General features: G+C 46.3%; 3 protein-coding genes across 3 annotated transcripts; 2 read left to right on the forward strand and 1 right to left on the reverse strand.

Moving 5' to 3' along the window:
* The first annotated feature begins 7309 nt into the window (after positions 1-7309).
* On the forward strand, positions 7310-14250 carry LOC117855590 (katanin p80 WD40 repeat-containing subunit B1 homolog KTN80.4). Its single transcript, XM_034737970.2, has 17 exons — positions 7310-7671; positions 8191-8321; positions 8420-8537; positions 9067-9396; positions 9598-9668; positions 10043-10117; positions 10199-10342; positions 10423-10594; positions 10724-11389; positions 11479-11535; positions 11646-11782; positions 12255-12380; positions 12898-12972; positions 13062-13174; positions 13356-13472; positions 13604-13672; positions 13808-14250. Exons 1-17 carry the CDS (start codon positions 7641-7643, stop codon positions 13875-13877), a joined length of 2502 nt encoding a protein of 833 aa, XP_034593861.1. The 5' UTR covers positions 7310-7640; the 3' UTR covers positions 13878-14250.
* Positions 14251-14946: 696 nt separating this feature from the next.
* On the forward strand, positions 14947-20292 carry LOC117855592 (secretory carrier-associated membrane protein 2). The gene is made up of 12 exons (XM_034737973.2): positions 14947-15139; positions 15953-16066; positions 16372-16434; positions 17200-17233; positions 17662-17784; positions 18394-18456; positions 18546-18639; positions 18735-18780; positions 18855-18922; positions 19385-19433; positions 19661-19726; positions 19900-20292. Exons 1-12 carry the CDS (start codon positions 15083-15085, stop codon positions 19984-19986), a joined length of 864 nt encoding a protein of 287 aa, XP_034593864.1. The 5' UTR covers positions 14947-15082; the 3' UTR covers positions 19987-20292.
* Positions 20293-20837: 545 nt separating this feature from the next.
* LOC117855591 (BTB/POZ domain-containing protein At5g03250) lies at positions 20838-24020 on the reverse strand. Its single transcript, XM_034737972.2, has 4 exons — positions 23589-24020; positions 23045-23114; positions 21648-22949; positions 20838-21564 (listed from the first exon to the last, which is right to left on the reverse strand). The coding sequence occupies exons 1-4, from the start codon at positions 23645-23647 to the stop codon at positions 21064-21066; spliced, it is 1932 nt and encodes a 643-aa protein (XP_034593863.1). The 5' UTR covers positions 23648-24020; the 3' UTR covers positions 20838-21063.
* Positions 24021-24699: the final 679 nt, after the last annotated feature.

Consider the following 24699-nt stretch of genomic DNA (forward strand, 5'->3'; position numbering starts at 1 on the left):
CAAGTACGGCACGAACGTTTGGCTGATGCGCTTAAACGGCTGATCAAACGAGCTTTTACTTAACTCGAAGTGGTGCGAGCCGGCAGACCGGCGTGGCAGACCTGTTCGCTTCAGCTTATTCAACCGGCTTATTAGCCACTAAACAGTATTTTTCTCTCATAATAAATTAGCCGTTTCAGCTTTTCAGTTGGCTTATAAGTTGAAGCGAACATGTCCGGAAACACCGACCTCGGAAAAATCCGCGGCATCTCCCGGCGTATAGCGTGCGACAACCACAACGACGACCGTACAACCACAACCTGCAGGCTGCAGCGACTGGATCTATGTTATCTGCGCCGCAGAACCCCACGGTTTGAAGTGGAGGCTGCGTCCATCGAGGCTGCCTCTGCCTGCACGCGCGATGCCCCACAACGACAGACACGGATGCAAATCACCTGACTTGCACAGGGAACATAGCAGATTCCGGAATTCTGCTCCATCTATCTTTTTTCCAGGAAATTGTTTGCTCGATCAGACAAACTTTTTCAGAGAAATCAGTAAAGGTCCTCTAGGTTTGTTCAACTTTCCTGCCGTACAAGTTTTTCGAAATACTTCGATGTTTTGACACCTGCGCGTGTTCGGATGGGCTATGTTGATGATCCGCTCCGCGCTCTCCCTACACGTAAACCGGCTCTTCATTTAGCAGCTGTATGTATCAGCCTGGCATGGCGTGTCCAGTTTGCACTTTGCAGTTGCACTCGAGGTAATCTGTCAAACTGGATTCCGCGTGGAACCAGCACGGCCCAGAATGTCCGGCCCAAGATTAGTCGTTTCTAGTCCTTTGTCGGCCTTGCTAAGGTAACGCGGTTCATGAGGTGTTCAAAAAAAAAAAAGGGGTCCACGATCATCGTCCAAATGTGGACTCGCCCCATGGTTGCACGGCCAACTTGGTTCTTATCATCGCAACTTTTGCAAAGTTATGCAGCACGAACACGAGAACATGCAAAGCTTGGATATTAGATATCTTTTGATCAGACAGAGACAGAAGCGTCCGTTGCTAACGCTAGCTCGGAACATAGACATTCGGGTGCTAGCATGTCCATTTCTCGTTTGTTTGCTACTCTCTCCGTCCCAATTTAAATGCCATTGTAACATTTAAAAAAAATTCCAGAATAAATGCGTCAATAGCAATGGGTGCTCATCCGTCCAACATTGCACATGTACGGCTGTACACGTGAGCCCATTTGTTAAAAAAAATCTGAACCACCACGAGTGAAAAATCTGAAACATTCTACCTTCTTTCCCCACCGCTCGTTTTGGTTTCTTCCCCACCGTTGCTGCAGCCCAGGCTGACTGTTATATTTTCAATGAGAGTAGTAATGGGCATGTTCGGCTGGATTATAAGCCGGCTGAAAAGCTGAAACGGCTGATTTGTTGTGAGAGAAAAACACTATTCGGTGGCTGATAAGCTAAAGCGAACAGCTGAATGTCATTTCCTATCCCTACTAATTTGCCCTTCAAATTCTATAAGTGCACTTATAATGGGACATGGGGAGTACGTTTGAGCGGCAATCTCTGGAATCAAACGGTGCTCGGAGGTGCTCGCTGCGTAGCGCTGTAGCTACATGTGCAGCAGGGCCTGATTGGTTGCTGAAACCAGGTTCTGTTGGTACATCCGCAGCCGATTGGTAGCCTGGCTCTGCAGGGAAAATGATTGGTTGGTACTATCTCGCACCGCTGCTCTCTCATCCCGCACAGGAAGTGTGCTCGCGCGAGCCAGGCCCGGGGGAAACGAGGAATTTCCTCGTACGCGCGGAGCCTGGCTGGGGCGTCTGATTTGCACCGTCAGAGCCAGGTCCAGTCAGTGATTCAGCCAACCAATCAAGCGCTGGTCGCATCGGGAGGGCCTGGCTGAGGGAAAACAGCCAACCAATCAGCCTTTACTGTAGCAGCTGTGAACCGGTGTACACAAGGTTAGACAGGAGATGAAGATTTTTAGGCAGCCAACCGGATGTAGCACAGCCGAGCAGACAATTGAGCGGGGTTATGGATTCAGAGATTTTAGGTAATCTGATTTCGGATGCTGTTCAATGATGTGACCCATCAGACATCGTCAGCTGTGCGCCACATAGCAAAGGAAACGATTTTATTCATACGTAGCCATACGCGGAGAATAAGTTGGGAATTTTGCATACAAACATGCTCACGTTAGGTCTTCTTTATTTGTCTGTCGGTGTGTCCAAAAGCGAGGGTCGAAATTCCTCTGATGCAACAGAGAGGGAATAGCCTTGGCTTTGGCCCCTCAGCCGAAGATGGTGCGATAACACTGGTTTCTTTTCTGGAAATAGAAGTCTAACTGAAGCACTGGTTTCTTTTCTTTTATATGGAGGGTAATAGGTAAAAAAGAAAGGCCTGACACTTGCTATGTTCAGGTGGACATGTCAACCACGCATATATAACATTAAGTAAAGCTTCACTGCAAACGTGAGAGTCTGTAGTATAGAGTTCAGTAATGATCCGAACAAGCTAGACAGAATGAAATCTGGTACATAGAACTGACCACAGTGGCATACACTGACAAAAAGGAAAACCATCATCCGAGACAGCTGCAGACCCAGCATTATGCAACCGTTGCCCCTATTATCACCATAGGTGCAATCCTCAATCACCATCCCCACCCCATCGAGCCGCCTCCACCCTCAGCCACTCGACTCAAACATCACTACAGCTCTTCACCACCACGACAACCACACCAAACGCTGGGTCAGCCGTTGCCTCAGGTATGCGCATACCAATAATCCCGTCGAGCACCGGTGCCCCCACATAACCCTAACCCTAACCAGCAAAGGGTGTGGTGGGTGCGTACATAGCGCGGTAGGCGAGGGGGGGACTTGTTTTTCTTGCCGAATCGGCACGTATCGCCGAGTCGACGCGAGTCGAGCGTCTTCATCTTGCATTCTCGCTGAGTTGCACGCCACCAAATAAAGGGAAGGAGATTGGACGAGGATATGCGAGCTTACCCCTGCTAGAAGATGGTAGGGGAGGAGGAGCACACCTTGGTCCATTGGCCGCCTCCGTGCGGAGGAGGGGAAGCAGACTCGCTGCGTCGAGGAGGAAGGGAGGGGGGATCTGGTCGGACGGCGCGCGCCTAGAGATATATGATGGAATTGGGCTAGTTGTCGGGCCCAATAATGCTAATAGTAGGTCGGTGTGCAATGAAAAAAGTGCTATTCACCTGCCTAGATAATGGGCCCGAATCCGTGTTTCCTCCCAGAACTCCAACACTGTCCATTCTAGCCCTAGTGCTCCTAAAATCGGAGACCTGACACCCCTGACGCTCCCTAACCTTCTATCACCGGTTTTATCCGATGTGGCGTCACGTTACCTATCCTAGGTGGCAATATGTTTGGTGGATCCTATCTCAACTAGGGATGGCAACTCGCACAAATTATCCACGTGCCCACGGCTAAAAACCTTATAAGGCAAGAATGCGTGTGCAAGTTTGTGCCCACAGGTGTGGGTGAGGGTTTGTAGTTGAATCCAGTAAGTAAAACAATATGAGCTTGAAAATTACGTACCCATTCCCACTCTACCTGTGATCCTGCTCCAATAACTGACATGTAGACCTACCATCCTCGGAGTCAACTTGGCACCTCCTTGTGCCAAATCTAGCCCTCCCAAGTCGCGGCCTCGATAGACTTCACAAGCCAAGTACAACAGAATCAAATCCTCTAACGTGAGCTTATTTGATAGCACACTATAGTCACACATGTTGGAGGTATACCCTAAAGGCAATCATAGAGATGATGATATCTGATTGTATCCATGATTTGTATATTGTGTTCATTGAATATCCATTAAAGGCTACTTGAATTGATTTGCAATTATGTGAATTGTATATGGAACTCTTTATTTGTATGGTTATTCTAAAAGTTGTCCCTAGTTATAGTTCATGTGTGGAAACACATGAATATTAGACTATTACATGTATTAGATGATGGCTATGTTTCACAAGTCATGGACATGGAGATGTCAAACTAATAATGTAGGCATATGTAGAGACATGTGCTAGGACTGACCCAACACGAGAAGTAGTTCTCTCTTTACACAACATGCACGCTTTGTCCTTAGACCTGAGATTGTCGCATGTACTCAAGATGTGGATCAACTTACTTAGGGGCTATCAAACGCTACACCGTAACAGGGTAGTTAAAAAGGTAGCTTTCGGGTTTGTCAGGAAGCATGCTGTGAGGCATGATCAATTAAGATGGGATTTGCCCCTCTCTGATTGAGAGTGATGTCTCTAGGCCCCTCGAGTGATCGGATCCGGAAATGCATGATCATGCTACGTACGGTTAAGAGTTAACCTACAAAGGGATTCCGAATCACAAGATCGAGAAAGAGCGGCCGGCTTGAAGCTAGTGAAGCAAAGGGAATAGCATGTACATGATGTTATGACGGTTCGTCTGATATAATCTTCATGTGCGTATAGGAGTTGGCACGTCTTGCTAGAGGCCGCTACCGACTATTAGGCCGAGTAGGAGTACTCGGGCCATGTCTATACGTATCCGAACCCATAGGGTCACACACTTAAGGGGCTGGAAGCCCAATTCAGATATGATCCGAGTTGGATCAAGTTTAGAAGTACTAATAGGCCTCAGACCCGGAGGCCCGCAGGAACTTTTATAAATAGAGGGGTGGGGCGCCCTAGGGTTTCATCCCTTTGGCTGAAAACACATCTGCCGCGCCTCCCACGCACTCGCCCTGTTGCAACTCGCGGACCTAGCAGTCCAGCTTACGACGGTTCCTCCCTGCACATGTGGATACCTTGGAGATGTTGCACCTGCAACACTTGGATGAGCTGCCGACGAGCCACGACGAGCCGACGACAAGCCGTGCCACGAGGAGGACCTCGCTGCACGTGGACAAGTTGCTGAGGAGCTGCTCGACGTCGACGTGATCGACTACGCTGATCAACTTCGCTGCCCCAACGCGATTCTACATCTTCCGCACCAGTGCGTCGAGTGGTAATCCCGTGATCTATATACGGTAGTTTTCCTGGTTTACGCGGTAGAAAATTTTTGTTTTGCGCTAGCATAGCCTACCTTGTATCCCTACAACACATTTTCACCGTCCACAGCTCATCCGCCGACAGCCTCGGCAACATATCCTGTAGACTGGTGGTGGCCCATATCAGCCCGTAAAACCTCACCAAACTGAGTCCATGGCTCTCGGTCTTGCTTTAGCTGCGCCGTCGATTGCGCGCCGATGAAGCCGCAACATGTGAGCCTCGATAGACTGGTTGGCAGGGAGGATCGCTGATGTAGCACCCAGTATGTGAAAATAGCCCTCAAAATCATCAAGGGTTAAATCAGACGGTTTCGATAGTTGGTGGATGCTAAATATCTGATTTTTTAGTTGAGGGGTGTAAATTGGACAAGGGCGATAGTCGAGGGACGTGAAATAGATTTTTTCCGTTTCAAATTAAAATAACATGGTTGGACGCCCAGATTAGCTCTTATCATCGCAACTTTTGCAAGTTTGTAGCACGAACCCGAGACGCATGCATGCGCGCACTGCAGCGCTTCGCGACACGAGCGCCCGTTGGGTCCCACGCAGAGCGTTGCGCGCGCACCCGCGTGTGTTTTTTTCTTTTCAATTTTTTATACCAGGTACATGCTGTGCATAAATTTTTTTAACAACATTCTCTCAAAAGTTATGACAAATGTCACTTGTATAAGTTATGTATATTATGAAAGTTGTATTATGAAATTTACCACTAAATTGTTGTTAGGGAAAAAGTTATGCGTACAAATTGTACGTATAGGTTACAATTTCTAAAAAACAAAATTCAAAATTGTTCTTACAAATTGTACCTAGAAGTTGTACACATAAGTTATGCACGCTATTAAAGTTGTGCTAAAAAATTATCTCATAAAAAATTATATTATGAAGTTATGCATCGAAATTATGTGTATAAATTATGATATTTTGAAAATGAAAAGTCGCAACATTTTGAACTTTTAAAAAAGAAAGTTTATGATTTTATAGTTTGGCACCCCTCCTGCGCGCGCTGATTAGTCCCTCCCCGTTGCGCGCGCTGATTAGTCCCTCCCGTCGCATATCACGATGCAGTCCATGATTTATAGTTTGGCACCTACTATCTCCAGCACCAAATCTCCCTAATAACGTCCTAACGAGACGAGAATCTTCTCCCTGACAGACAGCAGTCGCGTCACGCCGAGGAACTAATGGGCCTGTTCGCTTCAGCTTATAAGCCGGCTGAAAAACTGAAACGGCTGATTTATTGTGAGAGGAAAACACTGTTTGGTGGCTGATAAGCCGGCTGAATAAACTGAAGCGAACAGGCCCAATGTTCTAAAGAAAACGGGCCTAGTTTTTACCCAACCCCCCATTAAGAAAACGCTGAGCACAATCATTGTCATCCGTGCTGACCACGTGTCACCGCTCCCCCTGTCGGCGCCACCACATGCCGCGGTGGAAGCCGCCGCCCTCCACGCGGAGGACCCGGGACCCCCCGCGCCGCCCGTCCTCCCCTCCCTGCGCACGACTCGACACCCAGCACGGCATGTGCCCGTGCGCCGCGGCCTCGATCCCCATTGGCCCCCGGTCGTCCCGCCGCGGCGCGGGGCGCCCAGCCGCCCACGGCTCGCGCTGCCTTCCTCGCCACGTCGCGCACGTTTCCTTCCGCCGCGGCAGCGGAGCGCGTGTCCTGCGCGATCGCTTGCTTCCGGCGCGGGCATATGGCCTGTTTTCCTTGTTCGGTTGCTTGCTTGGAATCGTTTTTGAGCGGGACGGAAATGAGGGGGGGAAGGGTGGACCGGAAAGAGGATCCTGCCGCGGCCTGCCCCCGAGCGACGTCTCACCGGACAAACGCCCGCCCTGTCCCTGCCAAACGAACCGAAGAATTGGTGTTTGTATGGTACTGGTATTAATTGTAGCCCTTGTCCACGGGCGGCTGGTATGGTAGGCCAAGCTGAAGGGAATTTGGGATGGCTCGGGCCGAATGGCTGCCCCCAGCCCCAGCTCGCCAAATTTGCAGTCTATCTTGAGATCTTGTCAGCATTTAACTTGTGGGAGTCGAATACCAATCCACGACCGTTCTCCGTCCCCCCTGTAGCCCCAGAGTTCGCTCTCAACTGTCGGATTTATTTTTTGTGGCCAACGGGTGGTCTGTGGTTGATTTCGTACGCCCGATTCATGTGGCCTTCCTTCCTTTTCCCGGTTCAAGGAACGCCAGAAGAGGGAACCTTTGCTTTATGCCCCGCTTTGGTACAGAAGAAAAGAAACGGGTGGCAAAAGCGGAGCGACGCGTAGGACTACAGGAGAGAGGAGAGGGAGACGACAAGAACTCCACTCCCCACCCACCCACGCCGCTCCACCCCTCTCGTTTTCACTGCCCCTGCCGCAGCAAAGAACAGGGAGAGAGAGAGAGAGAGAGAGAGAGGGAGAGCCTCGCTCTCGCCTCTTGCCAACTCCCCTGCTCCACAAGACCACTCGGATCCCAATCCGAGCCCTACTCGTCTTCGTCGTCGCCGTCGACGACGACGCGACGGACCCCCGACCTGCAGTCCCCGCTGGCGAGCCAGCCACCCCGCGGCGTGGACTGGGGAGGAAGACGGTAGAGGGGAGCCGGAGGGATGGACCCCGAGAAGCGCGGCTACAGGCTCCGTATCCTTTTTGCTTCGTCTCCGAGTTGCCGCTCTGTTTTCTTGATTCGATTTGGCTCGCAGGAGGAAGAATCTGCCAGCAATCCGGGCAGGCATTTGCTCAAGAAGTAGAGCGCCGCGAGTATTATGTGCCCCCCAAATTCTTGGTTTATTCTTGGATTTCCTTGGTCTGGGATGCTTCTTGAAGTAGATTCTTGAAATTTCCTGCCGCATTTGTCTTTGTTGGCAATCTGCGCCAAGAAAGCAACCGTTCTCGAAGCATCCAAGCTAAACCTTGAGCTGTTGCAACTGGTTCGGCAAACAGTTCCCCTTTTGTCCCCAACTTAGGTTACAGCGCCGAATTCCGAAATCTGTTTTGCTTTAGCTAATGCTACTTCTGCTGTTTTTTGCCTTTATTTTGCTTAATGATTCTTCATTCACTTTCTTTAGTGGAGTAGTACCTAGGAGTACCACTAGTTAACTATCTGGAGGTGTGCATTGTTCAAATTTGACATCTCCTTAACCTGGCATCCCAAACTAGAGGAGTTTGTGGCTCACGATGCTGACGTGAGGTCCCTGGCCATCGGCAAGAAGTCCAGCCGTGTCTTCATCACCGGAGGCAATGATCGCAAGGTCAACTTGTGGGCCATTGGCAAGCAAACTCCACTTCTGGTACATGTCCCATATGCCAATGACACTGCAATCTTTTTGTGTAGCTTAAAATTTGAATAATGCAGTGTTTCTGAATGATTGTCTAATTGTTTCCACAGAGCTTGTCAGGCCACACAAGTGCAGTGGAGACTGTGCAGTTTGATTCAGCAGAGGTGCTTGTGCTTGCTGGCTCATCAAATGGTTCCATCAAGCTCTGGGACTTAGAGGAAGCTAAAGGTGTGGTTCATGCTTGTATAAGGCTCCCACAATTTGGTTTTACTCTAAAAGCGTGCATATTTCTCTCATTTCTTGCTATGCTTGTTTAAAACATGGCTGTTTTATGTTGTGTTCTTCACAAATTCCTTTTAGATTTTGATACAGTCATACAGATGAAAACACTTTGTGAGGATAATCTTCTATTGCATTATGGACTTCTTTTTGTTTTTTAGTGGCTGTTTTGGAACCATGATTATAGATTTTCAAGCCCCCCAGTCTTTTCCAAATGTCTTGGATGGCCACATTCAAATCCACGTGCTTTGGTGGTTCCATGCTAAAGGATTCTGCTGAACTAATTAGAAAGCAGTGCCTGAACTGTCATCTTAGCAATCTGCTGAGTGTGCTCCAATTTGTCTCAGTTTGCCCAGCATCATAGTTTAAGCTTGCAAATCAACTACATCAAGTTTGACCATGTGTGGTAACTTTAAGCTTCTTGTGGATGGATAGGGGAAAAGAAATATCTGATTAATGTTTTTCAATTGACATGTAGTTGTGCGGTCTCTTACTGGGCATAGATTGAGTTGCACTGCTGTTGAATTCCATCCATTCGGCGAGTTTTTTGCATCTGGTTCGTCAGATACAGACCTGAAGATATGGGATATAAAGAAAAAAGGATGCATTCACACATATAAGGGTCACAGAGGAGCAATTAAAAAAATCAGGTTTACTCCTGATGGACGATGGGTTGTCACGGGAGGGGAAGATAGCATTGTGAAGGTGTGGGATCTGACAGCTGGAAAGCTTCTACATGATTTCAAGTTTCACAGCGGACAAATTAACTGCATTGATTTTCATCCTCAAGAATTTTTGCTTGCAACAGGTACCTACCTATCTTTCTATACACGCCATCTCGTTTTCATCAATTTTGTTATTATTGATGTAGGATGTGATGACCCAATGCATTAGTTTTGAAATCTCATTTCTGAATGAGAAAAGCAATTGTTTTGTCGTATACATCTAAAGTAAGTGAAGTTTAAAGTAGTGGAAATGTATCCTGAATGACTTATATTGACATTTTCAGGCTCAGCTGATCGGACAGTGAAATTTTGGGACCTCGAAACTTTTGAATTGATAGGTTCTGCTGGACCCGAGGTATCACAAATGATTTGCTTAAATCAAGCTAGATTTTGCATATGAAATCGATAATCTGATAAACCACGAACCATGGCTCCTCAATTCTTTTGTATGCATGTGCTACATATGCATGGTAATTACTACAGCACATTCGTGCAGTTGGCCTTTTGTTACTATCTTATTTCTTTCAAATTAGCACCATAAAAGCTTTCTCAGAGAACGGTAGTTGACATCTCCTTATGGTTGATCCAGTTTTGCTAAGAGACATAGTCTGAGATCTAGGCTTTGCTTACATCTCGTGCACTTGTTCTGTGCTCTTTGATCTAAAATGCACATGAGGTGCATATACATCTTCCTCTTCTGGGATAGCTTACATGCCTTCTCTCTCCCAGGGTACTGGAGTACGTTCTATGGTCTTCCACCCAGATGGTAAAACCCTTTTCTGTGGATTGGACCAAAGCTTGAAGGTAGATCTGGTTTTGATATGCTATTTGTTGATAGTTAATTATTTATTTGCTTGGCACCTGATAATCTATGAATATTTTCAGGTATTCTCTTGGGAACCAGTAAGATGCCATGACGTTGTTGACATGGGGTGGAGCAATTTGGCTGACCTTAGTATTTATGAAGGGAAACTCTTGGGATGCTCCTACCATGAACGCCGTGTTGGTCTATGGGCTGCTGATATATCAGTGAGTGTACTTTATACGCAATATGTATTCTCCCTCATCTCCTCCCTCTTCTAAGTTCTATTTTTTATTGTTTGATCCAGCTCATTGGACCCTATGCTCTTGGTGTGTTGCCCAAAGCAAATTTCTTTGCTGAGCTGGTGCAGTCTATGGATGATAATCCTGTGAAACCAATTGATAGCACCGCAAATTCTAGTCCTGCTTTAGCAATGACGCAACCAAAAAATTCATACAAAGTCAAGGAGGCTGGGAGTGGTACGGTTTCAAACCACCTATACATTTTTCCTCCTTTTCTATTTATTGAAATGTTTCTTTTTCCTTATTACTGCTTGACACGCGTTGTGATGATCCTTCCCTCCCTCTCTCTTGCTTCTGTGGTACTAGCTGAAAGCAGGGTTCGTGGCTCACATTTAACTCCAGCAAGTACAGATAAGATCAAGAAAGATAGGAGCAGTATTCCACGAAGACCTGATTCATCTTTTAGATCATCTATTCAGAGTTCTACTCCAATGAGGCGTATGAAGCTTGCTGATAGTCCTTTCACCAACCCAAAAACATCAGAACGTAATTTTGGACAGAAAGATATTTCATTAGCATCTCGTACAAGAATACCCAATAATTCTTCTACTACTAAGAAAGGCAATCTTACAGAGTCAGCATCGGTGAAAGATATTTACACTACGCCGCAGGCTGTTTCTGCACCTGTTGTTGTACCCAGAGACATTTTAGAGGACAAAGCAGTAAGCAGTGTTCGTAGAGGAACTGGAGGCACAACTACAGCCCCAGATGCTGTCCGGGTTCCTGTTCACAGAAGAAAACCTTCACTTAGTGGCACTGCTGCTGATAGTGATAGCTCAGTAGGATCCACAATCACTGATCCTGACGTTTGCTCAGAGGGTTTGTCAAGCTTAAAATTCTCCTTTGGACTATCTCCATATTATAAAAAAGAAGAAAACAGTGAGGTGGATAGAGAAGATATTGCACATATAGCAAAAGAGATGGATAGAACAGTATTGCTGGAGCATCCTCTGCAGTCAAATGATGATAAGTGTATGTGTATAGCCCTTCTTTGTTTTTAAACATTGACCCTGTTGTTTTGCAAGTATGGTAATGTGACAGTTGAACTCTGTTTGATGCAGCCTTTGAATCACCATGCTCAACAACAGAGACAGCCAGGGTTAAGTACGTCAGAGGAGGTGTGTATGTACAGTAACTGATATTGTCAAGGGCATATCTTTAATCCACTCTCAATTTGGGTTCTACCTGGCCTAAAAATAACTTTTTAACGATATTAACTCCTTTTCAGTTGCTGTGCCACTGGGGAAAACAAAGTCTCTTGTTGAGAGATGGGAAAAGAGGGAGTCTTCTAGCAATGATTATTCACCACAAACTGATTCTTGTGGCGATCGGGCATTGAAAAATGACAGCCCTCCAGCCCATTCAGTACGTACTCATAAGTTTGAGCGTAGTTATTTAAACATGATTTTTTACCTTATTATGGTCCTGTGATATAGTGGTATCTTGACTTGTATGTGCTTTCCTAGTCTACTGGGTAAGAATTGTAACCATTTCACTAAAACTATTGCAGCTATGCTGGATCTAATTTAGTTTTCATATGTTTACTTGTTAATCCTTTGAGTCCTGACTGCCACATATATTTATAGGAAAAGTAATGGCAGACTACTAAGTACTAACCAGATACAAAATTCATGGGGCCGATTGTGTTGTAATGTTTATGGACATTATGCTGTTGGAGACTGAAGTGTTTCTGAAGTATTCATAAACTACATGCAGAATACAAATCAAACATACTTGACTAAGCTTTGCTCTACTTTATTTGTACATGCTATGTATAGTTTTAAAAAATTGTTTGGCTGTTCAGATTTTTATGTTTGGTACTGATTGCAATGAACAGGCAGAACCAAGTCAGACATATGAAAAGGATTTGTCAACAGTGGATGAAGTAATGACTCCTGTCAATTTAGTGCTGAACCATGATGAATTCATAAATGCTGTAAAACTTCGGCTGACAAAACTGGAGGTAATCCCTTTGCTATGAACTTGCCGACTGCTGTTTGTTTTCAGTTCATATGCATCATGGAATTGTCTTGTGAACTTACATCCAACAAATAGAGGGGATCTTGTGAGACTTACATAGTTTATTTATTGGTGCAACCTGTGAGTGGTTAATGCAATTAACCTTGCTTGGCAGTTCCCATATCAAGAAGGTTGTGAAGGAAAGATTATTTTCTTTAGTTTTTTTATTCACTCTGTTCAAAATACATGAGATTTAAGACAAGGTAATTAGTTTAAAAGGAATTAAGCTGCTCGTCTGAAACGTCTCATATTTAAAAATGAAAGGAGTACATGAGAAACCTTAACATTAAATATTTGATTATGGGGCCCACATTCAGTGTGGCATCAGGGGCATATTACAAACATATATGAACTTATGCTATGACATGGGGCTGCTATCTTTCACTTCCTTTAGGCTCATGTACAGAATCATTATTATTTTTGTGATAAACCAATATAATTTTAGTATTATGTGTATTCAGATGATGCGGCATGTCTTTGAGCAAAGTGGTATCAAAGGAGCAATTGCTGCAGTGGGAAAGCTGCCTGACAATGCTGTAAGTTTCTTTGAGATGCATGATGATTATGCATGGCTGTATTTTGTATTCCTTCTCTTTTATAAGCTACTGATAGTCGAGATGGACAGGTTCAAGCTGATGTTGTTAGTGCTCTCAAAGGGAAGCTTGATCTTTTCAACCTGGAGATTTTCTCAAGCTTTCTACCTATTCTTGCCGGGTTATTGTGTAGCAAGACTGAAAGGTAATGCATTGAATGCTTTGTTTCATTGCAAGTCTCTCTTCATTTGAAAGAGAAAACATCTCGTGTCAATATTCTGCATTATCTAAGTCATGCAAATATTGGCATCTTGCATTAGAATAACACAATTGGTTTACAGTAACTATTTCTCATAAGTTGCGATTACTTTGCCACAAATTTTCAGGCATGCTACAGTTTCTTTGGAAATGTTGTTGGATCTTATAAAGATTTTTGGACCAGTTATACACTCAACATTATCAGCAAATTCGGGCGTAGGAGTTGACCTTCAGGCTGAGCAGAGGTATGCAAATTAACTCTAAAACTTGTACCTTGCCCAAAAACATTGGATGTGAAAAGAAGAATGGTGCATGTCCCTACATACCAGTGAGAAACCGCTGCCATGCAAGTCACAAACTTTGCTATCTAATGCAGGTTGCAACGTTGCACACGATGCTTTAACCATTTGCAAAAGATTCAACAAGTTCTGCATCCGTTGATAATGTAATTCTCTTCCTTTCCCTTACTTTATGCTCCATTTTGTTAACCGTCATTTCTCAATTAGGCACCTGTTGGTACAACAAACCAATTTTCTTCTAATGTTCTGCGGTTTTCTTTTTGTTTGTTTTGTTGGTACAGGCGGGGTGGTCAATCAGCACAACTCGCTCAAGAGCTAAGTCTCTCGTTGCAAGACTTGGTGGTGATCTAAAACAAGTCGGGTGAAGTTCATCCCATACGGCAGAGTAGATACAATTCTTTTTGGCGAGAAGTACCCACGGTTGTGTAGCTTGTAATTTTGCCATAGCTTTGCAAGTGGGTCCTGCGATTGTGTTTTGACTTGGGCTGGCATTCGGCCTTTGTTCCCTGTTGTATATGTAGCCTGGCTGTGCATCAGTCTGTAATTAGCCACATTTGCTGTATGCGCAGCCCTGAACAGAGAGTCAGAGATTAGTGGAAACAGGAAAGGAAACAATTAGTAGGGGAAAAAACAGTTTCTTGCGGCCTTTGGCGGTATGGCCCATATATCATGTGATGACTGTTCATTTTTTCCTCTACTCAGAGCTTGGTATAGTTTGAACGTATGGTCAATGTTTACTTTGACCTAACCACAGTTGGCTGCTGATGACTTATCATATGAAAATGCCCTGCTGTACTTGCATTTCCTTCGATGCTAAGGTTACAACCTAGCACATTCGTTCCGCTATTTATATATGGTATTTTCTTGCGATGGCATTCTCTCCTTTCTTGACGGACGTTTCAGTGTCCTCCCGTGTCTTAAGAGTTGATACAGATATTATACTCTTTTTTTCCACGGTGTTAGTCCAATATCATGTTCCTTCAGTTTGTACATGGCATACCAGGACAAAGAAGTGTTCCACCTAATAATATCATGTCTCCTTGCTTGTTGCTTACCGACAAATCATAGGAGTTAAATAGTGTAGGTAAACTTTGGATTCATCTTTCCGTTAATGAACAATTATTAATCCTGCAAGTTTCCCTTGATAAATCGCTGACACTATTCTTGTCCTGCACAAGAGACGCCGCTGCGTTCGCACCAGCCACCACAATTCTGTTCCACCTTGCCGGTCGACCTGGCTGCCAAACCGACCCCACCTGTCGGCCGCACAACCAGCACGCGCAGAATCGCACTGGTCAACTAGGCACCACGGGAACGCAACCAGAGCCGCAGGAGTATAAAATCAAGCCCCAGAACAAATCCGAAATTCCAAACCCACTTCGTCAAGTAAACAACCCCGGCTAAAAGTGAAAGCGGCAGCCGCGTAGCAGTTGGTCGCCACCGCCACGTTGGGAGGTTGGACTCCTCCCGCCCCCGCCCCCGCCCCCGCCCCGTGCTGCTCTTCCCCTTCCCTTCCCTCGCCGGAGACCCCGCCGCCGCAGCAGGAGGAGGCGGCCATGGCGGGGAGGTACGACCGCAACCCGTTCGATGAGGACGACGTCAACCCCTTTGCGGTGAGTAATCGGTGCACTCGTTGTAGCCGGGTAGCGATTGCTCCCCGCTCTAGGCCGCGATTCATCTAGTAGCCATGTGGAAGCTTGTTCCCGCGCTTTTGTTGATGCGGATGTGGGTTTGGGTTCGGGGGCTTCAGGCCGTTGGCGCTGGTTTCTGGCCGTGACGCTTCGTTGGGACCCGTCGACGGTGGTGGGTGCTCGGATCTGCCGAATTGCTGGCGCTAGGGTTCGTGGTTTAAGATCGGGTTCGCCTGTGAGGTGCCGGTTTGTGCTTGGGCTTGCGTGTTGTTCGCTTATTGCGATTTGTGGCAAGGATAGGGGCATAGGGCTTGGCTGTGGCTGACTGGCTGTATCTGTTCTGGGGTTTTCAAGGGAGAAATGATGATTAATTTTGGAAATTGCTACTTGGATTTGGGGCTGCTGGGTTGTTAGCCTCTGATTAGTGACTTTTTTTTGTAAGAATTATTCGTGGGGTTATATTAGGAACTACTCATTTTAGTGGATGAAATGATATGGTAAAAACATTTTTCTGTGGAAATTATTAATGACACAAGGGGATTGAGCACTATTTGTAGCAGTAGCTGTTTGTCAGGGTTCATTGTGTGTGGAAACTGTTAAGTGGTTGCATAGATCTTGAGTTTGGGACTCTGTATGCATTCTTGTTTGTTCCATCTAGCATTTACGGTTCTTTGGAGCAACAGTTTTCTGATATCTTGTAGATAATGCAAAACAAGCTTCCAGTTGGCTCTAATATTCAGTCTGTTTTCTTTAAATATTGCTTGATTGATCTCCAAAATGCATCATATTCTGCAGGGAGGAAGTGTACCTCCTGCTTCCAATTCTCGGATGCCACCTCTTCCTCATGAACCAGCGGGCTTCTACAATGATCGTGGTGCCACAGTAGACATACCTCTTGATTCAACTAAGGTACATGATCTCCCGTTGAGTCTGTTATTATTGTGCGAATTTATATTTATTAGGTCCGCTCTGCCTAAGAAAAATCATATTACTATGCTCTCATTCCAACACTGTAAGTCCTTTCTTTTTTTTTCGGAAGGTCACATCTGATGTTATCGATCAAGCGGCAGAGGTCATGCTATATTTTTTAGATGTTCATAATCCAAAATAAACTCCAGATATGTTTTTTCATTGATGTGTTTGTAGTTGTTTTTTTTGCAAGAGTGTTTATAGTTGTTTGATCACGCGATGAATATTTTTTTATGTAAATGTAGGACATGAATAAAAAGGAGAAAGAACTGCAGGCAAAGGAGGCTGAGCTAAACAAACGGGAAAGGGTATGTGCCTTTGTAATTGAAACTTGAAACCATGTTATACCTGTGTTCCCTGTGTTTGATCAAACGATGTGTTTGCAGATTCATGAAGTGCTTATACTGCATTCAATAGTAAAATCATCTCATTGATAAAAAATAATGGCATGCCCTGGATGATCTTTCAAGGCTCCTACATGTTATGATTTTATTGTGCTCAAATACGTAGCAGTACAGAGCCGCAAAACATTACTAAGAGCCGCAAAACATTACTACGTTATTTTACTTTTCCTGAGTAATTGAAACAGCGAACACTTAACATCGTATGGGAGCTAATCAGCTAAAGTTGGAATGGCACACTTAACAGAACACTACTAACCATTGCCTAAATCATCGTAAGTGCGCCTTTGGGTTGAAACTTTGAAAAAACAAGTAACATGGATAACTTTGAAAAAACTAATAGCCACTTATAGCGCTATTAGTGGAAGGGTAATAATGTATGCGCAGACTGCACATTGTTACCAACAGTTCACTTCTACCCATTCGTTCTTTATCCAAGAAGATTTTGTTGTGTTGTTCAAACAAGAGACTTTGGGACATAATGAACCAATATACTGAGCTCAAGAGTGACCTGTGTTGAGTTTTGACCAGTTCTTCTCAAAGAAGCAAAAGTTGCTTCGGCGATGTTTCATATATTTGAAACAACCCAGATGCATCTACACTCATTACCCTATATTTCATCTCTTTGAATATGTTAGCTGATTTTTTCCCCTTTGTTGCCTTGGCACTCAGGAACTGAAAAGAAAGGAGGAAGCTGCATCCAGAGGTTGGTTATTACTTACATATGGGCTCGAATATCTAATAAAAAATATTTGAAGATAGAAATCATGTGATGGTCTCAAACTGTCAGTTTGTTGATGAGATCTATATAGGAAGTTTTTCAGAGTGGTCTAGTCATTAATGTGATTCAGGAGTTTTGGTCTAAGTATGTTCAAAGGAAATTTAAGCAAATCGAGCACTGTAGAGGTTAGGACTTTAGTTTACTCTTTTTTACTGCTAATTAGTGGTTTAGAAAGGCTCCTTTGTATGCTATGTTACTTTATGTGCTCCATTCTCGCAAAAGCTACTTCAGTGTTTCCCGTTTCTCTCTAAGAATTAAGTTACGCTAATTGTTGCTTATTGCTCATGCTGCTGCAACCATTTTACTTGTTAGGTCTGTCTTTTAATAATATGCCCTTTTCCTTTCTTTGACAGCTGGTATTGTCATTGAAGATAAGAACTGGCCACCCTTTATGCCCATTATTCATCATGACATTTCGAATGAGATACCAGTTCACCTACAAAGGATGCAGTACCTGGCATTTTCTTCACTGCTGGGTAAGTCTTGGTTGCTCGTTGCCCTCCAATTGTAGGAAATAGCCTGACGAAAGAAGTAAACTACTTAGCTAAGCCTCAAATTTTTTATGTGCTATCTGTCAAATGCTGCGAGTGAAGACCTGCATGTCCAAGTAACAGATATCCTCGAAATTAATGGCAACGCCACATTATCTCATTGGATTCAAAACTTTTACTGTCACGTGAGAAGTGGCATCATAAAACTGAGATAAATTACAAATGGAATTTGATTTTAAAACTTTTCTCCTGTGCTGACTACAAATACCATTTTTTTGAGGTAGAGAATTTGAAAAAAAAATGTCGCCCTTGTTTTCAAAATGTCTTGATAGTGAATCCTGTAGATTAACATGTAAACAATATTACTCTTGTTTTGGGGGTGACTTCAATTTTGGTCATTATCAAACCATGTCCAAAGCAATTCTCACATTTGTAGTTGGAATCAGGAATATCGTTTAATGCCTCAATGGTATGCTGAGATGATAAGCAGACTAGCAGACACTAAAGTCAGTAGACAAGAACTAGACACCGTCACATTGTGGCATAGCATTGCTCCATTAAGGTCCTTATTGTGTGAACTTTGATATCATGCAGGATTGACAGCCTGTCTTTTTTGGAACATCATTGCAACCACAGCAGCATGGATTAAAGGAGAAGGTATGAACGTATGGTGGACTACTTCATTTTTACATCTTGTGAATCAATTGCTACCAACTTGAAACTAATCCAGTGGCTCACTTGAATAGGTGTGATGATCTGGTTGCTAGCCATCATTTACTTCATCTCTGGTGTCCCTGGGGCCTATGTGCTATGGTATCGTCCACTTTATAATGCGATGAGGTTATGTATATGTTTCTTCCTTGGCTATTCATGCACATTGCCGCATTGTATCTTCATATGTTTCACATATTGTCTTATTGAAATCTCTATTACAGGACTGAAAGTGCTTTGAAGTTTGGGTGGTTTTTCTTGTTTTACTTGGTATGTTTATCATCATTTCATATATTAGACCAAAATGTTATTTAAGTCCTTGCTGATGATCTTTACCCTTCCAGCTCCATATACTATTTTGTGTCTGGTCTGCTGTGGCTCCTCCATTTCCTTTCAAAGGAAAATCTTTGGCGTAAGTGTTTTATGATTTGGACTTTATCCTTTTGTAAGTGAAGTTACTATTTTTTTGGGTCATGCGCAAATCCGACAGTTACTTGAGGATAAAAGAGCACTGCTCAGACACTCAGAATTTTGAGGCTACCGGTATCATTTTGCACTAGGGCCAAATTTACTGCTGACATAGCCTTTACGCGTGCTTCACAAGTGTTAGCTTATCTTAAAGCAGCACTCTAGTTATTATCAAATTGCTTGAGTTCTTGGTCTGCAACCCCACCTTTGTTCAACTGATTTTGTGTTAATTTTACTTAGTCTTGTTGCGCTGCTAAATTTTACATCATATGCCTACCCAACCCTATGCTACTGTAAAGTTGCAAGAACACTGCAGCTACTATATTTCCAACTATTATCTGTGTACAATGCTAGCTAACTTATACTATCTAATGCCAAATTACTTTTCAATTTTTTGTTCCTACAGTGGAATTTTGCCGGCAATTGATGTCATAGGCAGGAGTGCTATTGTGGGGGTAAGTCTACACTGCTTAACTTGGGTCTAATTCAAGTTAAAATTTTGTTATGGCCCTCTTGCATCTTGCACCAGTCCACAGGCCTGGGAATACTTGATTTTTTGCCTTTTCTGATTGGCTGATCATATATATTCAGTTATACATGAATAAGCCAGGTTCACATCTTTTCTGGTAAATGGTAAATGCTCATCGTTCACACTATTTTTTTTCGCATTTTTGTTTGACAGATATTTTACTTCATTGGATTTGGAATGTTCTGCCTTGAATCACTGCTCAGCATTGCTGTCATTCAGGTGGGTTTGATGTTTTTACCTTTGCTCACTGATGTGTAGGACATTCTTTAGGAACATGGTGTCTATGTGCATAGCTACTCTTAACGCATCAATCATCATAATGTCTCTTCAAGTTTTTATCATTCCAGAGGAATTGTTCTGAGATTTATTGTTCTGAACTTGTGGAAATGCAGCAAGTATACATGTACTTCCGTGGAAGTGGAAAAGAAGCAGAGATGAAACGCGAGGCGGCCCGTGGTGCACTGCGAAATGCCTTTTGATAGAGCTGCCTTGCTGAGTGGAAGAGAAACAGGGTGTGGCAGTTGGTACCGCTGTCTTGTACATCGCTATACATATGCAGTGCGTCTCTGAGATTACTTATAGCTTATAGCCTTCTTGCCTTCCATGTAATATATACCGCATACATTACCAGAGCTTTATCTCTTACCTAGGTTCAGATGTGCTTATAGGTAACTATTAAGTTTCTAGGGGAATACGTTTGCCTGCCTGATATGTACTCTTAACTACTTGCGTGACCATCATTGTTCATTTTATCTTGATGAGTGATTCTTTGCCCCACTGGAAAATCTGGTTTTGGTCTTGTCAAATCCATGCCGAACTATGTACTCACTCCATGACCTTTGTTCCTTTGTTGCCTTTGTTTTACTGCATCTTGCTATCCAGGTCCAGATATAAAATAGTAAACACTGGTAGAGTTTCGGTTGGTAGGATGCAAATCTCCCGATAATCCATCCGGGATAAACCAACCGGGATAAAAGGGGGGTCTTTTATCTCGGTTCACTCTTATCCTGGGTCACTCAACCGGGACTAAGACTCCTTTTTATCCTGGTTGGTAATACCAACCAGAATAAAATAGGTCATCATGCCAGGTGCTGAAAAAAATCCTGAGAACTGAAAGCGGGGGGTCTTTTATCCCGATTGGTGTTTCAAACCGGGATAAAAAGTCTCTCAGGGTTTTGTTTTCCACTAGCCTTTGCAACCGAGATAAAAGGTCCGGTTGGTGAGCCTCCCACCAGTGATCGAGCTTTAGTCCCGGTTGGTGAATCTTTTATCCCGGATCAACTTTACATCGGGACAAAATGGGGTGCATGGAAACTGAGTTCTCTGCTGGTGAAAGAAACAGATTTTAGGGGTTCCACAGGTAACAACAGAATCGTGAGAAGATATTGCTAACTGTGCTTAAGCTACCTTATTATAATCCATGCAAAGCATAAGGACGTAATTATTGCATAATACTAGAGCTAGCTAGCTCGAAAACTATTGAATAAAGGAAAGATAACACCTGGTAATGAAAACGAGGCTATATACTGCCTAAGCAAACGGAAGAGAGGAACAATCTATTTGCCGCTCATGGCTGGCTGCGCTTGTTGCACCTTGGCCCCGAAGCCGCACTTCCTGGTGAGCAGGCTCCACGACCTCCGGGGCTTCCCGAGCCTCCGGATCTCCTGCTTCATGCTCTTGCACTCCTTCTCCAGCTCCGATACCCGCTCCTTCACGTCGGTGATGGTCTCCTTACCCTCGGGCGCGTCGTCCTCCGCGTCGCTGTCCACCTCCACTTGCGCGCTGGCTGCGACGGCGGCGGTGGCGCCCTTGGGGACGATGGCGCCGCCAGGGTGCGGCCGCGCGCCGTCGCCCCCCGCCGCGTTCTCGGACACGAAGAACCACCCGGCGATGGACGTGCGCAGGCGGAGCTGCTCGAAGAAGAGCACCTGCACCACCACCCGCAGCGGCAGCCTCTCGTTCTGCGCCGCGTGCGTGCACGCCTCCAGCGACAGCTTCTGGCAGTTCATCAGCCGGCACAGCTGCTCCCGCTCCGACTCCGACAGCCACGGGTGCGACTGCAACACGGGCGCATGCCAATGAGATCACGAAAGGAAACCTGAATGTCGATGAGATCACGAAAGGAAACCTGAATGTGTACCTTGAGGTATATGTCGATGGCGCGGTAGATGCCGTCGTCGACGGGGCGCGCGTAGTCAGGCACCACGGCGGCGAGCGCCTGGAACTTGGGCAGCTTCAGGTTGGTGTCCGGCGCCACCTCCGCGAGGTACCCGTCCATGAGCTTGGCCACCATGGTGATCGGCGACAGCGACGTCGACGGCGTCCCGCCGTGGGGCACGCCGAGGCTGCCGCCGCCGTCCTCCGCCAGCGCCGGCGACGTGTACCCCGTCCCGATCCCGTCCGTCGACGACATAAAGTAGTCCAGGATCCGCTGCACGCAGTCGATGTCGTAGAGCGTCTCGACGTGGTAGCCGAGGTTGGGCACGAGCAGGTCGTCCAGCGACGCGTCCTCGAGCTGCGCGCCGATGCGGCGCTCCAGGTTCTCCCGGCACAGCGGGCTGGCGTGGAGGAGCATCGCCGTGCGCAGCATCCCGAGCAGGAACTTGGTGGACGCCACGCCCTTCTTCGTCGGCAGCAGCGCCACGATCTCCTCCAGGAAGTACCTCTGGTCGCCCTCCGACGGCGCCGACACGCTCGCGGCGCGCGGCGTGATGTTCCGGCTGCTCATGCCGCCGCCGCCGCCGCCGTCGGCGCCGTAGCTGGCCAGCGCGTTGCTGAAGCTGGTGTTGCGCTTGAGCCCCGGCAGGAACCGCCCCGCGTAGAACATGATGGCGCCGGCGATGCTCTCGGGGCGCATGCCCTTGGCCTCCATCGCCTGGATCAGGCGCTTGAACATGGGCAGGCTGAGGAACGACACGTCCTCGTACCACCAGTCCATCCCGGACGCCGCCGCCGCGGAGGACGCCATGTCGCCCGACCGGATGCCGTTCCAGAGCGCATCCTTGTCGACGCTGGCGTTCCTGAGCAGCGGCGCGGCGGCGTCGGACGCGCAGGCTTTGGAGGCGAGCGCGGTGATGCAGCGGGACACGAGGTGCAGGTCCTCGGCGGTGGGGAGGACGCCCTCGCAGGTCTCCAGCGCCTTGATGGAGTCCTTCCAGTTGGCGAGCACGTCGGCGAGGAACGACTCGGCCTGCGTGATGAGGTTGCCCTCGGCGTAGTCGTCCGTCATGCGCAGGTACTCGGCGGCGCAGCGGAGGCACACCACGTTCAGCGCATTGAGCTCGATCTTGACGTCGTAGCAGAACTTGGCCGCCAGCTCGAACGCCTTGGCGCCGCCGGGGATGTCGTCCAGCTGCAGCGTGCACATGCCGCCGCCGTCGGACGGGGGCTGGTACTCGCTGATCATCCGCTGCAGCACGCCGCTCCGGCTCAGCAGCGGGAACTGCATATACCCAGGAGGCGCCGCGGTTCAGAGCAAACCAAGATCAGGACTCTAATTAAAGAGTGTAGCAATGGACAACGGCAGCACTAACCAACCTTGTGGAGGTAGAAGGACATCTCTCCTACTTCGACAACAACATCACTCTCAAGCTCGGTAGTGCATCTCCTGGGAATAAGGTCAAGATCGAACATATGAAATTTTGGAACTCAAAAGGATGGAAAATACTCGATCTGATGGATGAGTCAAGCAGTTTATTCGGTAGAATCCCCCTCAAAAAAAAAAGTTTATTCGGTAGAAATGTACAATCCACAATGCGCACGCATTGTAATCGTTCAACCTATGGCCACGGTAATGTTCATTGAAACCCCACATACTGTGAGATCAGGTGTGAAATTAACTCTTAATTGTAGGTAAGATGGATATACATATCATAATTATTCTTTTTAAAAAATGATCAATCCATAAGAAATGCCGAGAGGAAAGGGATGTGATTTGGATGAACATAATTTGGGTTTACTGTGCCAAATAAGAGATAGAAGTATTCTTGTAAAAATCTGGCCTAATATATCTCGACATTGTAGGCTGAACACATCGTAAATCAATCAACACAACCGAAAAGAAACTAGAAATTGAGATAACCATGTGAGGTCTTCGAGGACGAAGATCTCCGGCTTGGAACCCAGCTTCATGGTCGCCATCCTCGTACCGCGGCGCCAACTGTTCTTTATTTCAGTCGACTCCTCCTCTACAGATCTGCAGGGCTGCTGAGTGGCGTTCACTGCTCATGCATGTGGTTTTTTTTTTGTGGAAATGGAAGCCAATGGAAGGAACTAGCCAAGGATTTATCAGGGAGGATGGATGGAAGGAGGTCGGTGTGCTCATTCCTGCATCACTGGTTGCATGCAGACAGTGGCGAGAGAAATGGCGCAGCCAGTCAAGGCTCGGCCCGGGTCCAAAGGATCGGAGCGGGCACTGACTTTGGCCAAATTTCTCTTGGGAAAAAGGCAGCTGCTACTGGAAATGTCCGATGCACTCCCTGACAAATGGGGTCCTCCCGTTGCTGGTTGTACTTCTGGACCTACCAGTCATTGCCGGACACTGCGCTTTTCCTGCTCCTGTCCCACTTGTCAGAGTCAGGGAAACGCTCATCAGTTGCAGACATGCTCCTGATCTCATCTGTTAGCGGAGCGATCGACTGAGAGCGAGAGGTGATCGATGGCCATGCATAGCTCTCGGTCTCGGCTGTCTCTCCCTCTTTACACGTGGCCAGCCAGATCCACTTCTCAGGGGGTTGTCCGTTCGCATGCAATGATGCCAAGCGAGGCGCGCTGGTCTTCTTTGATGGGCAACATGTCGCTTTCGCGTAGGGGAAGCGGATGCGCAGATCCATCCGCGGACGCGCTCTGCATGCCGCCGCGCATACGATACGATACGATTTCAGTTTAGCTCAGCTCCGTATTCAGTTCCGCTCCGTGACACCGTAACGGTACAGGCTACGATATGTGTACGTAGTACAGTAGATTAGCTACGGACTGACCATACGGTGGTGCTCTACCTGACTGCTTCTCTTTTGCGATCCATCCGCTAGAGGCCAGAGGTAGGAGACGTGAATGCCAAGTGCGCGATGCCTTTTTCAGGGGGCGTGGACCGTGGTCCGTGGAGCCCTTCTCGGCAGCGCTGCTGAGACGGCAAAGCCTGCAGAAGGCGTCACCCCGTCAGCCAGCCTCAGCTAGTCAGTCAGTCCCGGCTC

The sequence above is a fragment of the Setaria viridis genome, chromosome 5 (genome assembly GCF_005286985.2).
Source record: "Setaria viridis chromosome 5, Setaria_viridis_v4.0, whole genome shotgun sequence".
NCBI lineage: Eukaryota > Viridiplantae > Streptophyta > Magnoliopsida > Poales > Poaceae > Setaria > Setaria viridis.